General features: G+C 46.8%; 1 protein-coding gene across 5 annotated transcripts in view; it reads right to left on the bottom strand.

Moving 5' to 3' along the window:
• Nucleotides 1–11,652, bottom strand: part of BICD2 (BICD cargo adaptor 2) — a 95,077-nt gene extending 83,425 nt beyond the window's left edge. For all 5 annotated transcript variants that reach the window (XM_075762608.1, XM_075762609.1, XM_075762611.1 and 2 more), the window contains exon 1: nt 11,177–11,652. In XM_075762608.1, the coding sequence (XP_075618723.1) occupies nt 11,177–11,416 (240 nt within the window). In that variant the 5' untranslated portion in view covers nt 11,417–11,652. The remainder of the gene's footprint in view (nt 1–11,176) is intronic.
• Nucleotides 11,653–13,672: the final 2,020 nt, after the last annotated feature.

Here is a 13,672-nt window from a genome sequence, read left to right as displayed (position 1 = left end):
AAAAGCAAATGAGCTATTCCAATTCCATGAGGTTTTTGGCCGTTTCCGAAAGGAGAGAGTTCAACACCCTTCCACTGGTTTACATTTATTTAAAACAGCTGTGCTCACAAAACAGCCATTCCCATTTCCTGCCCATAAAACATTCCCAGCCCATTTAAAATAAAGGATGGAGAAAAACAAGACAAAAATCTGGTGCTGCAACTGCAGAACAAAATCCAAGTATTTACGAGGGTGTCTCACTGAACTTCCACACTGCAGCACGCCTGCTCTCCCAGCAAACACCGAGGCACAGCTCCAAGGAAATGCTAGCACATAATTTTCCTGTTGTAGGGGAAGAAAGGTCATTGCAGCACTGGTCATTAGGTTTCAGTGTCCGTCCGCATTCCCATTAAATCTCCCATTTTCTAAGTAATTAGAGCACAACATAGACTGCACTTTTCTGCTGTTTTTAGAAAGGTTGCAACAAAGGCTCTTTGAATGCACAAGCCTTAACTCAGATTAAACTCAAAGCAGCTACAGAGTTAAGGGCATGATTTTGTGTATGCATTTGTTTATATTAGGGACTTAGGAGTATAAACATCTGTACATGGTTAGATGCTCAGTTAACACTTCAGACATGCAAATACAAAACCATCTCACAAGTATCAGAGGTCTTAAATTATTTGGCCTTTAAAACATGACTACTGGAGTCATGGAATCCATCCTCTTTGGGAGAGGAGAAGGGGAAAATGCAAGGGCAGTTCAGGTACTTTCTAGCCTCTGTGGGCGCACGGAAGACACAAGTCAATCTAAGTCTCAATTCCTCCTTCCTCTATCCTCACTTCAAAAAAATGTATGCATGATTTATTTTTTTTAAAGGCACAATTCCTGATGTTTGGTGTTTAAGACTGGCAACACTGCCAATAAATAGGCAGTGCACAAAGCCAAGATTTTGTCTATGAAAAACTGTATTTGAGGCTAGAGGGGCAGCTTTCTCATGTTTGTCTCCCCCAAACAGGTTTGCTGCACAAGTAAAGGCACAGATCTCAGCATGTCCTGTGCAAGCCCAGCACATGGCAGAAAGGAGGCCTTAATGTTTTCTTAAGTCCCTCTCGCTTCAGTTTGTTTTTCAAGGCAAGACTGTCGTAACTCACCTATGAAAGAATGTCATATTGGTCTCTGTTCCCAATGAAGCCCCAGAGGATCTCGTCACAACTGAATAATCAGATGTTAGAGGGATCTTACTAAATAGGAAAAGTAAATTACAATTCTGCCCTCATTGGCTCTACGTAACCTTTGTAGTTGACATGTGCAGACAGGTAAGTGCCTTCCTGCCCACCTGAAATGGTTTTGATGACAAAAATACCAGGAGGAAAAGACCATTATACCCTAACACAGCAAGCTGAAAAATTTAAAGATACAAAGGAAAGAAATTGTGAGGCAAGACTAAAAATAAGCCCAGTGTAATACTTGAAATTGCAATCTACTGTACCTATCTTCTCCTTCCCATCAGGAAGGAAAGGCCCTCACAAATACACAAGCAACACGTAAGAAACCTGCCATAGCAAGGGGATTTTCCAACTTAACAAAGTGTTCTGGTTTTCATGAACTTGAAGTTAACTCCTTTACACTATTTAAATGCAGATTTCATACCGCTATACAGTATGCTAAAGATCCCACTTTCACATTAGGTTTACTTGTTACACGTAAGACAGATTTTTACATGACAGGATCTCATTCATCTCAAAAACCAACCAGCCATTCAAATTTAAAAACAACCATCCATATTGTTACAAAAGACCAGAAAGCTGGCCAACAAAAGCTAGAGCAGTCGGATTTATTTAAGATCACAAAGCTGATCATTCCATTATAATTGGGAGAAAAGAAAATCAGCGTATTTTTCTAGAGGACCAGGCCAGGACAAAGCCTTCTTAAGGGTACTAATGCTTCATACATTTGGTCACACTAAATATGTTGCTGTATTTGAAATGCAAATTCTTCTTCAAAACTATCTGCTTACCACTACAGCTGTAAGATGTGGGAGAATATCCCAGCACTGCTGAGTGACAGAATGAAATGTGTAAAATGGACTTTTGCAATGAGAAATGTCAGAGATTGAAGCCGCAAAAGTTTGAGGGGGAAAAAAAAAGAACCACATGGAAGAATAGGTATTTGATTAATGACACTTCTTGTAGGTCAAGCCTTACTTTTATTGACATTACAGCTGATAAATTATGTACATTTGTATCAATTTGAAGGAGACAGAAGAAAATTTGAGCTGGAAACGAATAGATCAATCCCTGTTCCTCACTTCAAGAGAAATTATTTATGTGAAAAAAGATTACCTGATTTCAACAGCCAAGAATATTTGATTTTAACTCCTTCTTGGTTAAAAACAAACACTTTATGAAAGCACCACCAAAAGGGAGCCGAGTAGAATTGCTTGCACAGCTGTTGAACACAGCACACTAAGATGCGAGTCAGGCTGGAGCCTTTATTCACATAGATACAAGTCTCAGAAAGCTACCGGATTAAACTGTACCAGAAAAAAGTTTAAATCAGAACCACTGATGGATTATTTCAGCTAAATCAGAGATCAAAATTTCTTTAGGGAAGTATGTTTTGGCAAAATAATATTTCTTCTTTTGACAGTACGTACCAAAGCCAAAGGCACATGCTACATGACACTGCTTTTTTCTGCTCATTACCTCTGGAGACAGTCACATTCATCCTACGATAGCTGATTCTCATTTCAAAGGCCAGAACGTCCCTTCCAAATGAAATCAGAGCAAGCCACAAAATAATTGTACACTGACTGCTTGAAAATGCATTGTCTCTGTTTCCCTCCTAACATCATGCTGTCGCAAAGTTTCGTTCTCTGCTACTGGCAGGGCACCCACTGCCAAGCTCTAGCAAGAGCTGGAGGGCTGGGCTGGACTACAGACACGTCACGATGCTAACCCACACTGGGCATCACAATCAAACCTCTCCCTCAAAACACACAGCCTCGTGCGCAGGGAGTGCAAGAAAATCCTTTACACTTTAGAATCATCTGTTCGTGCAACAGAACAAGCTCCAAACAAACATCATCCATTTGAAAACAAAAAGAATGTTGACCTTAGAGACAAAAATTGGATGTAACAGATGCTCTGTGCGTAGGAAGTAATTGTTTGGTTTTGGCAGGTTAGATGGCAGTTCAAATGTCTTTTTAGTTTGTAGCAATACTATAGAAATAAGCTTATTCATCCATTAGGTCAATACGCTTCTCTGCCTTGGAGCCAGAGCTAAACTGCAGGACCACTTCTGTTCAGCACTGACAGACAGGACATGCAGAGAGACTTCCTAATGAATTTACCGTAATACTCCCTCATTGCCTACAGCACAGCACTCAGTACCACTCCATTAGCTTGCTAAGATCCAGACTGCATGTTGGCAGCAATTAAGGGGTGAAAACAAAAGATCTAAAGAGATGAAGGACCATGGTGTACCGCAGAGGCCGGGCCACACAGCACACCACCAGACACGCTGTTCATTTCAGCGAGAGCCGTATGGGTCCTAACATGCCATGTTAGGACATGGCATGGCCACTCCTGGACCCAAGTGCCGAACATGGCCACAGGACTGCAGAGAAACCGTATCCATTCCCACACCGCGCTTCAACTACGTTTGGGCCAAACATTCCCAATTAGGCCTGCGTCCAGGCACACGGACCCCAGAGCCAAGCAGTGTTCTAAGGGACCCTCTACACGCTACGCGGGTCCCTGCTTGCCCAGGGCCCTGGTGGCAAACCCATCTGTTTTACGGGCAGGATGGAACACAGCTTTTAGCAGCTTCTTCAGGTTGGTCCGATCTACCCACTCCAAAGTGACGCCTGTCTATGGGGTGAGCCTGACAGACATCCAGATGTGGAGGCAGACTCCACTGCCTGGTGTGTATTTCAGCCAGAGTAGGGAAAACAGCTGGGGAGAGATGAGGGGAAGGAAAGCAGGAAGAAGGAAGGCAAGAGCTGGAAGAAGGGGAAAATAAGAAACAAAGTCGCAGTTCTGCAGCTATGACACTCAAAGCTTCAGCTATTCTCTGAAATGGAGGCTCCTGCACTAATTTGGATGGCAAAGTTTATTTATGTCACTTCCCTCCGCTAAGGTTTTGTGGATCGTATTTCAAACCCATGTTATATTCCTCGGTTGCTGGGTTACCAGATCTGAACAAACAATTCTCCGCAGTCTGCCAAAAGCACAGAGAGAAAGCAAATGAATGCCTGGAGGATGCATCACCCTCTGGAAGTCATCTTACGGCCCCACGCTGCTACAGATTAGTCACAACCTCACATACAGTAGAGCAAAAGAGGAAATGGTGAATCCATTAACCGCAGGGCAGCACACAGACCTGAGAACTGCTATTCCCACCCACTCGTCCCCCTCCTAGGGAAACTAGGCAATTTTCCAAATCATTAGAATTTTCTTTCGGATTAGAAAAAAATGGTCCTAAATTCAAAGGGGTAAATTGTGCATTAACATCCCTGAAACCAGCGAGTTTGTTCCAGCAGATGTTGAAATGGCAAGCAAGAATCTTGATTTTAAATGCGTAAGCCATGGGTATCGCTGTAGCAGAGCTGCACGAAAACCCCCATGTGACAAAACATTGATGACCGTAGGCTTGAGACTTTCAGTTTCCAGGCAGGATGTCTGCCGTGTCAGGGGCTGCACAAATTTCCACTTCAGGGGTGCAGGAACACACAGCCGTCGCCCACGTAGCGGTGCCCATCAGAGGCCCTCCCAGTTCACTCAAGCCCTCAGCAGTACTGCTTTGAGGAAATCTTCCCCTGCAGCAGCTGCAGAGAGAGGCTGCCAGCATGCAGTAGTTGATTCGGTGTTTCTCCTGCCGAGACCATCTGTCTCCTGCTGCTGACCCCGTCGCCGTGCTCTCTGAGCACCCCTGCAGCCCTCCATCCCACATGCAGAGCCTCAGCTCTCAAGTGCCCTCATCCAGGATGGTGCACTGAAGGACGCCAAATGTGAGTCTCTAACAGGAACAGCTTATTTGGATAAAGACAAAAAGCGTTGCAAGAGAGACTACATCCCAGTGCAGACCCCTACCATAACCGCCAGCCTGACAATAATGCTGCTGCCACTGCAGCATCATCAGAACTGCTAATTCCCAGCAGTCGGACAAGACGGACCCACACACGCTGTGCGGGCTGCAGTTCGTGCTGTTCAGGCAGCAGTTTCACCATCAAGCTCAATAGCAAGACTAGCTTAAGATGCTCCTCTTGTCACCTATTTGCTGCTGCTACAACACGCTCTTGGTGAGGTGGTACGTGCGCAACGATGTGCAGTGTGCCTGTGACACTGACTGTGCAGAGAACTGACTTAATTCGAAAACAAAAAGAAATTTGCTAACAAAAAAAAAGAAAGGAAAAAGAATAAAGACGAAAATTTGGCTCAGTTCCACAGTGCAGTTCACTGTATCCCCTCCACCAGGACAGCAGGCACCCAGCACTACTACACTTCCAGGGAAAAAGCATGTAGTAAATGCCCCTAACCACTGCCAAACTTTTGTTTCCTGAAACCTTGGGTTTAATCTAATGTAGAAAATTAGAAACAAATTATCTAATGTTTGCTGGAGGGTCAGGGACAGCTCTCATTCTGGGCCAAGGCACAGACAGACAAGCATCACAAAACAAAAATAAAACATCACATTTCACCAAGATCCAGCTCTCAGCTGAGACTATAGCATCTCAGGGAAACCCACTAGTCCGGAAACATGGGGTTTTTAAAAATAATTTAATTCCATTCGAAGGTCCTTACTATTCACCCAAATATTTATGGATCTTCTGTTCCATAAGGTATAGTGACTTTTATTGGGGCAGGGAGGGGGAAAAATAAACAAAAAACCAAGAAGTAAATTTGGCAATTTCACAAGAAAATAATCTGAAACTGTCACTTTAAGAATACTGGCAACACTGACAAAGAAAATGAAGTTAGCAACATGAGGTCTTACAGGTTACTACTTCTAGTACAGCAGGAAAAACTGGAATGTGTAACTTTTCAGGTTTGGGGTTTTTTTTCCCCAAAATAGGGATGTGTAAGAAAAGCAGCTTTTTCAAAACACAGTACTGTCTATACCACGGCAGACAACAGATTACAGGTGGCTCTATTCTTAATGTAAACCAACTATGATTTATGAAAATATAAGAAGCTTACACAGGAATATTTTGCTTACCCCAACCACAGGTTTCAGTTTGATTTTACGCTAGAGACAGCAATTCTGTTCTCTTACGTTTCAAGTGTAGCAGGTGTTGGCGTCCAAGTAACAATCACCATTAAATCCACAATACAGGTTCACAGAAGTATAGCTATTTTCCATTAGTATGTGCAAAACTGGTATCAGTTCCCCATCAATTTGTAGTTGGACTTTTCTCATTCTAGATTTAGATATGTATAACCAGAATTAAATGTCACCTAAGCTGGTCTATTTAAAAAAAAAAAAAACATTTCCTTTATTTTATGCACTAAACCCTTTTGTTTTAACAGTGCTGGAAGGTTAGAGGTAATCTCAAATATCATTAAGGACAGGAATCAATATTACACTTGAATATTTGTTAGGAGGCGGCTGCAGAAGTGTACCTGAGGCCTTAGAGGCATTACTATTGAACATCATTATTTACCATGATTAAATGGAAAGACCTGGCCAATCCAGCAGTGAACTACAAGCACAGAGGATTTAATCCCAGCCTGCCACTGGCTTGTCAGGTGGCTTTAGTCCAGCCATTTCTTTCCTCTTTGCCCTTATGTTCCTACACACAAAATGAGCACAGCAGTAGAGAAGCACAATCTGTAAAATGCTTTGAAAGTAGATAAATCCAGCGAGGAAAATCATTGCTACTTCAGTAACCAGCTTATATGTCTGTCTATAAGTTATACAGCATTATATAAGGTATACAGAAAAGGGAACAATTTCTCCTTCGCTTTTGAAGGTGTACAGTTAAAACATTAAACCAGTTTGGATGAAGTATCACACATCCAATTAACTGTTACATATTTAAGTGCATTAAGTGAAGCAAAACTTCCATCGGTGATCACAGATATCGTACACTCCACCTGAACAGGACATTCAAATAAACAGCACAAATATTACAGCCTGGGATGTATTACCTCAGTTGCATACTACGTCCCACTTTAGCTTAAATGGGAAATGAAGCAGCTCAAGGTGTTATTTGAATGCTTCTTTCAAAGACAGCTTCCAAGTCTATCCAGGAATCCTCTGCAGAGAATTCATGTCATAGCATAAAGTCAATACATGATCTGTAAAGGCAAAAAAAGGAAACAAGAGCCACTGCCACCCTACAAAGAAATGAAGGGTCATGTACAGATCGTTGCTACTGTACCTTGTAAGCTTTTTTTTCCTTCCTTTAAAAACTGTATACAAACATATACATCACATCAACTGTGATGTACTGACACATGCTTTTAGACTTTAAGGACAGCCACAGTCCACTTGCACACTTCTACATTATTACAGAAATAAATAATTCATAATATAATGCCCATGTTTTCCAAGGGATTTAAATGCAAGTCTACCACCACCAATACAGCACAACCACCTAATCGGAAAGGAGCTTTGGACAGCAGCCAGTTTCATAACTGAACTAATAGTTGGTTATAAATCTAAGTGACATGTCAAAAGCAACTCAAAAGTACTGAGCAAAGCAGATAACACCTTTTCCAAGGTAACCTTCCATGCCACATTCCCCTGCAAATCATCAGGAACACCAATAACCGAATCCCCAGACAATCACTTTTGTGAGCTGGAGCGCACAAAGAGCTGATCTAACATCTTCCCCAGAAGTACAGAAATCCCGGTGCAGGTAGGCAGCCCTGTAATTTATACAATTAGCGCCATCGGAGACAAAGGCTCACAGGATGACTTAATAGTTGAACATAGTCTACAGAAACAACTCTTTATTATTTCCTCCTAGAGGGGAAAAAATAACAATAAAAATTATACGAGTACAATGTAATGTAGTATTCACTACAAGAAAGCCAGTATCTTATTTCTCTGAAGTAGGAGAATCTGTGTTATTTATCTATAATTTTTAATAAAAGTTTGAAATCCGTTCCCTTTTACAAAAGCAAAGGTGGGACTCAAGATAACCACTAAGTTTACCTGGGTAAACAGTTTGTATGTAAATTTAGTTCTCTCAAATGAAAATGACAGAAGAAATGCAGCACAAATTACCATAAAAGATATGAGATCGCATCAGCACAAGCAGGTAAAAGGCCAAACTCAGGGAAGAGCCAACAATTTATCAAGGACTCAAAGAAAGGTTGGTGTGGAGCCCCCGTGCAAGGTCAGGACAGCTCCTCAGCTTCACCGGGAGGACCTGAACTGCAAATACTGGGTGTACACAGACATCTTTACAAAATGGCATATAGCTCCAAGGAGGCCATCTGCACTTACTAAAGGGATAAAATTGTGGAGGTTAAGGCTATGAAGTTCTGCCACAATCGGGGATGGGGAGCAAGTAGGAGAACCTGCCCAGAAAGCTATGAAAGATCTGGTGACTAACAGAAAAGCCTGTACTTTCAACAAACTATATGACAAAGTTCCCACGCTCACAGCCCATTTACCTACGGTATGAACAGGGCCATGATAAGAGGTGCTTCATAATGTTAAACAAATTAAAGTATATCCAAATCCACAACACCCAGTAGGACGGGAAACTTAGTGCCTGCACAGCACTCAGCATAACATGGTCTTGGGCTACCAAGGTCTCCAGATACAGTAAAGAAGAACACCACAAGATTTTATAGAGACTAGAATTGCTGTATTTTAAAAGGCTGCATGAAGTCACAGTTAAGAAGCAAGGGATGGAAAGCACTCCTGTTCTAGTCAGGCACACCACCATCAATCCCCTGCCTTCCACAAGAACAACCTCAGGTTGTTCAAGGTGGAGTCTCTTTGGGTTGGAGCTTGATATGTGGCAAGTCTTGTATGCAACGGTCCTCTAGCTGAGCTTGGGAAAAGTGAGAAGTTGCATCAACAGCAAAGAAGATAAACTCCCCCTCTGAGAGCATGCTTCATGCATCTGCTAAAGGTTTACAAGATCTAATGCAGACCAGATTCCTCCACAGCATCACAAGAAAGCTAGCGAAGCAATGCTTTTGCTAGTTAACCTACACAGGGAAGAGTCCTCAAGCTGTTCCCAGAATTGTTTGCCTCCCAGGTTTTGACTTAATTACAACGGGACACGCACACACAAAGCAAATCCTTCAGAATGTTAAAAGCATAAAGGAGTGAATCATTGCTGATCCTGCCATTTTCATTTTTTTTAAAATCTCTTTTACAAGCAGCCCTAAAAGAATGAAAAGAAGTTGTCTTCAAGCCTTTTTCCATCTGAAAGCCAGAACACGTAATGCCCAAGTGTACACGGCACAGCCCAGTGAATAAAGCGCTACCTGTGACTGAGGCAACCTGGCTTCCATTCGTGGGTCAGGTACTGGCTTGCTGAATGAGGTTGGGCCAGTCCCTTTGCCTCTGGATGCCATGGTTCCCATCCCACCTACCAGACAGGTTTACTGACTTTTCTCTCCCTTTAGCACAACTCTACTGCTTTCGCTGTCTTTCCAAGAGTGCCTCTGCCCTTGACTTTCATGTCACATCTCTGCTACTGTATGCTGCTGTAACTGTGTTGGTCTCAAGTGGCTTTAGTCATAGCAGTGCATCAGTTCAGCTTGCATATTTAGTTAACGAGTTCATAGCCATGTAATTCAAAATAATTAACCTCTTTTGCTTACGCTCGTTTAACATGATAAAAGCAGAATAAAGCTTTATTTACAAGAGCAAAAGACAAGATGCAGGAAGTGAGGGCGTTCACAGATTCAGCTGAATTTGTACCAGTCTGTTTACAAGTATCTACTTCCCCTTTGAAATAGCATATTTTGACATTACTTCAATTCCATTTCCAACCGAATGAGCTAAACCAAAGACCCATCGGATGCAGTTTTCACCGGTCAAATAAATCCACATAAATTCACCCCTTAGGCTGTACCAGATCTCTTGCAATTAAGGCAAGGCCTAAATCAACTGAAAAGGAGCACAGGGTTTGCCTGCAGAGAAACAGCCACCAAAATAACCAAGGGTACAGGCAGATGAACAACTTCCCATGGGACATACTATGTAGTAGACTGGCAGGGGATCAGCTGCGCTCTCATAAGGAGAGCTAACCACTGGTCTGCATAGTCTGGCAAGTCGGTGCCCCTCTGTGCACGGACTGTTCCCGAGGCAGCGCTTTTCCCGTGTTCCAGATCTGCAGAAGACCTTGCACAAGAAAAACTTACGCATCAGTTGACCTAAGAAAACAGCATTTCTTCTGGCAAACCTTACTCTGCCGTACAGATTAGATGAGATCTGAAGTTTCCTTTGCAAATAATAATTACCTTTTTTTTTTTTTTTTTAAAGGCCAACAGGGAACTGCACCAAAACAAAGCTGCGTGAACTAAAGCCCGCTATATTATTTTCCTGGCGGTCCGCATCAAGGAAGTCATTAACACCAAGGCAGGATGTCTCCCTCCACACAAAGCAGGCATGTGACAGCCACCTCGCCCTGCCCTGCCCTGCAGCGCGGCGCCCCGGCCCCATGCGAAGCCCCGGCCCCCGCCCGCCCCCGCCGCGCAGCGCCGCTCGGTCCCCCCCGCGCGGAGCGGTGACACCGCCGGGCCGGCGGCTACACCGGGGGCAGCCCCGGGGCCGACCTGCTACCAGAGCCTGAGGCAAAACGGGACGGGAAGAGAAAGAAAAGCATTTACCCGCTCCCCTCCCACACCCCCCCCGGGGTTGGGGCAGAGAAAAGCCTTTTTTTTTTTTTCCCTTCTTCTCTGTTTTCCTTTCCCGGTCCGAAAGGTAACGGCAATCGTCTCTGAGTTGTCGTTTTGGAGAAGGAAGGGTTTAACCGCGCAGCTTAGAGCAAGGCCGAGGCCTGGTCGCCGTCCTCCAAATTCTGCCGGGGGCGGGGGGGGGGGGGGGCTGTGTGTGTGTCACTGACTCCCGACCGCCCCACAGCAGCCCCGGGGCCGCTCAGCCCAGCACCCCCCGGGCTCCGAAGACGGCCATCTGTTCCGCTCCCACCTTCCCCAAACCGCCTTCGCCCCCTCACCCGCAGCAGCACCTGCCGCCGGGCTGCCCGCCGCCGCCTCACCTCCTTCAGCTGCTCCATCTCGGTGCGGATGGTCTCGTACTCCAGCTCCAGCTCCTCGTACTGCTGCTTCAGCTGCTGCTTCTCCTCCAGCACGGCCAGCCCGTACTCCGCCGCCTGGATCTTCTCCCGGGTGGTCTCGCCCAGCTCCTGGAAGAGCCGCTTGATCTCGCTCCGCAGCCACTCGGGCTCCGACTCCATCACCAGTCTGGCGTACTCCTCCTCCTCCATGGCCAGCGACATGTCGGCGGCGGCGAGGGCGGCCGCCGGCTCCCAACCGCCGAGGCGGGCGGGCGAAAGGGCGAACGCGCAGCCCGTCTGCCGCTCCTAACAGCTCCGCGGCCAGCGGGCGGCCATGGCAGAGCCCGCTCGGGCTGCCATCAACGGGCGAGGCGCCCGCCGCGCTGCGCCGCCGATCCCCCTCACGCCGCGCCGCCGCCGCTGCGAAACTCGCCCCGAGCGCCGACGGCAGTGAAATCATTCAAAAGGAACGGCCGGCCCGGCGCCCCGCGGCACGCTGGGGCCGGTAGTCCGCGACCGCCGCCGCCCGACGGGGCGAGCCGCCCGGCGGACTACAACTCCCAGCATGCATCGCGAGGGGCGGTGGCGGCGGCGGCGGCGGGGTTGGACAGCGACCCCTGCCGGGCCGCGCTGCGGGGCCGCGGCCGTCGGGCGTGACGTGCAGCGGGCCCGGCCTGTCCGCCCGCCCGCCGCGAGCGAACCCGAGTGCGGCGGGAAAGGCACCAACACGCGCACCCCCACGTCCCCGGCGGCGGGCTCCGTGCTAACGAGTGCTTCACGGGCGGGGGGGAGCCAGGAGGCGTGGGAAGCAGCTGAGCACCGTGCGAGGCGGGCCTGGCGGCACCCGCGCGTGGGGGCAGAGTGGCGGGTGCGGTGGGGTGGTTGCCGTTGGCCAGCGTGGAGGGTATCGTAGGCCGCACCGGCGTGGAAGGAACAACACGTCGGCACGAGAAGCACTGGTGTCGGCCCCCAAGGCCACGCACGAGAGCTGCGAGTGCCTCGTTCGGTGTTTCGCGTCTCCAGTGCGGTTCCTGCTTCAAGGAGTGCTCCATCCACCCACGGGGAACAAAACCCGCCTTCCCCAGCGTCGCCGTGAGGATAAGGACATCCACGGGACAAGATGGTCGCCCACTGCCGGACTGCCCAACAGAAGGAGGACGATGCCACACCGAGTTCAGCTGGCATAAATAGTTGTGAGACAGCAATACTTGGGCAACTTTACTACGCTGCTTGAGAAAGGAATTGCCAATCTGGCAGGGAAACGTGATCAGCTGTTGCTACAGGTTACACCGTTGGGCAAGCGTGGTGGCAAAGGCAGAGAAATTGGGATACTCATTTGTCCAGCACAGGTTCTAAAAGGTAATGATAGCTGAACAGAGCCAAATGCCTCTCTTAGTTGGGCCATTGTGACTCCTAAGCAGCTCTGTAAAGGCGGTGTGACTGTGGCCCTGCTTTACACCCGGACAGGGGAGACGACTGCTTCACCCCCCATCAGCAGGAGAGCCCACCTGGCTCCCCTGCTGCTTCGCCCTCCTTCAACGCAGCAAATGCAGCTCCAAGTTTCTCCCAGTGTCAAAGGTAACTGGTAATGAACTGGTAAGCAAATGCCAAACATAATAAAAACAATTACGCGTTTGAGCACTCCACAAGATCTAGAACATAAAGCAACATATTTACTCTCAGCTGCAGGGTTTTTTCAAGATACTTTCAACTTCCGCCTGTGTTCATCACGCTCTGTCCTGGTACATATAAACCCTTATCCCTTTAATAAACTGTATAATGGCTGAATACTACCTCTTAGTCATGAAACCGCCTCGGCCAATTTTTCTTCAGAGCCCTGGCGCTGTCGGGAGCTCCCCGTGCCTCATGTGCAGGGATGTATGTGTCCCGTGAGCACTGATGTGACACTCAGTCACCTGGACCTAAGAAATAGCAAGCTGATGTCCTCAGCCTACGATGAGTATGTGAAATTCCTTTAGCTTTTGATTCTCAGAATGCCTCAGAGAAGTTTTTCTGTTAATAGCAAATAACTATCTGCTTGGCCTAAGCTGGAGAATGCTCACATACCCTGCTCTGTAATCAGGGTATGCATCAGTATGGTGTCAGGTTTATACATTCCTCCAAAGCCATCTCAGCTGTGTGTGCCAAAGCTCATTTAAAAGCCACATCTGTTACTTTTAGCCACTACCTGGGGCTGCCTGTGATCTCACATCATTTTCAACTAGTGCAAGACACACTACTGCTGTCAGTAGACTGGACCATACGGCAGCAGGACTGTAAAACCTCCAGGCAGCCCCATTTCATGTGAAATTATTGAAATATGCTTCTCTGCTGTTACCCCCTAGGAGAACTGGTAGGCTGGCAGAAGCTAAGGACACAGAGGAGAACATCTCTGCCTCACACTGGCCCAGTCATGGACTGATGGAGAAGAGGGAAGGCTGGTGGGTGCAACTGCCACATTGGCTTTCCCTCCTCCTT

The sequence above is a fragment of the Balearica regulorum genome, chromosome 10 (genome assembly GCF_011004875.1).
Source record: "Balearica regulorum gibbericeps isolate bBalReg1 chromosome 10, bBalReg1.pri, whole genome shotgun sequence".
NCBI classification, from domain to species: domain Eukaryota; kingdom Metazoa; phylum Chordata; class Aves; order Gruiformes; family Gruidae; genus Balearica; species Balearica regulorum.
This window is presented reverse-complemented; position numbering and strand designations above follow the sequence as displayed.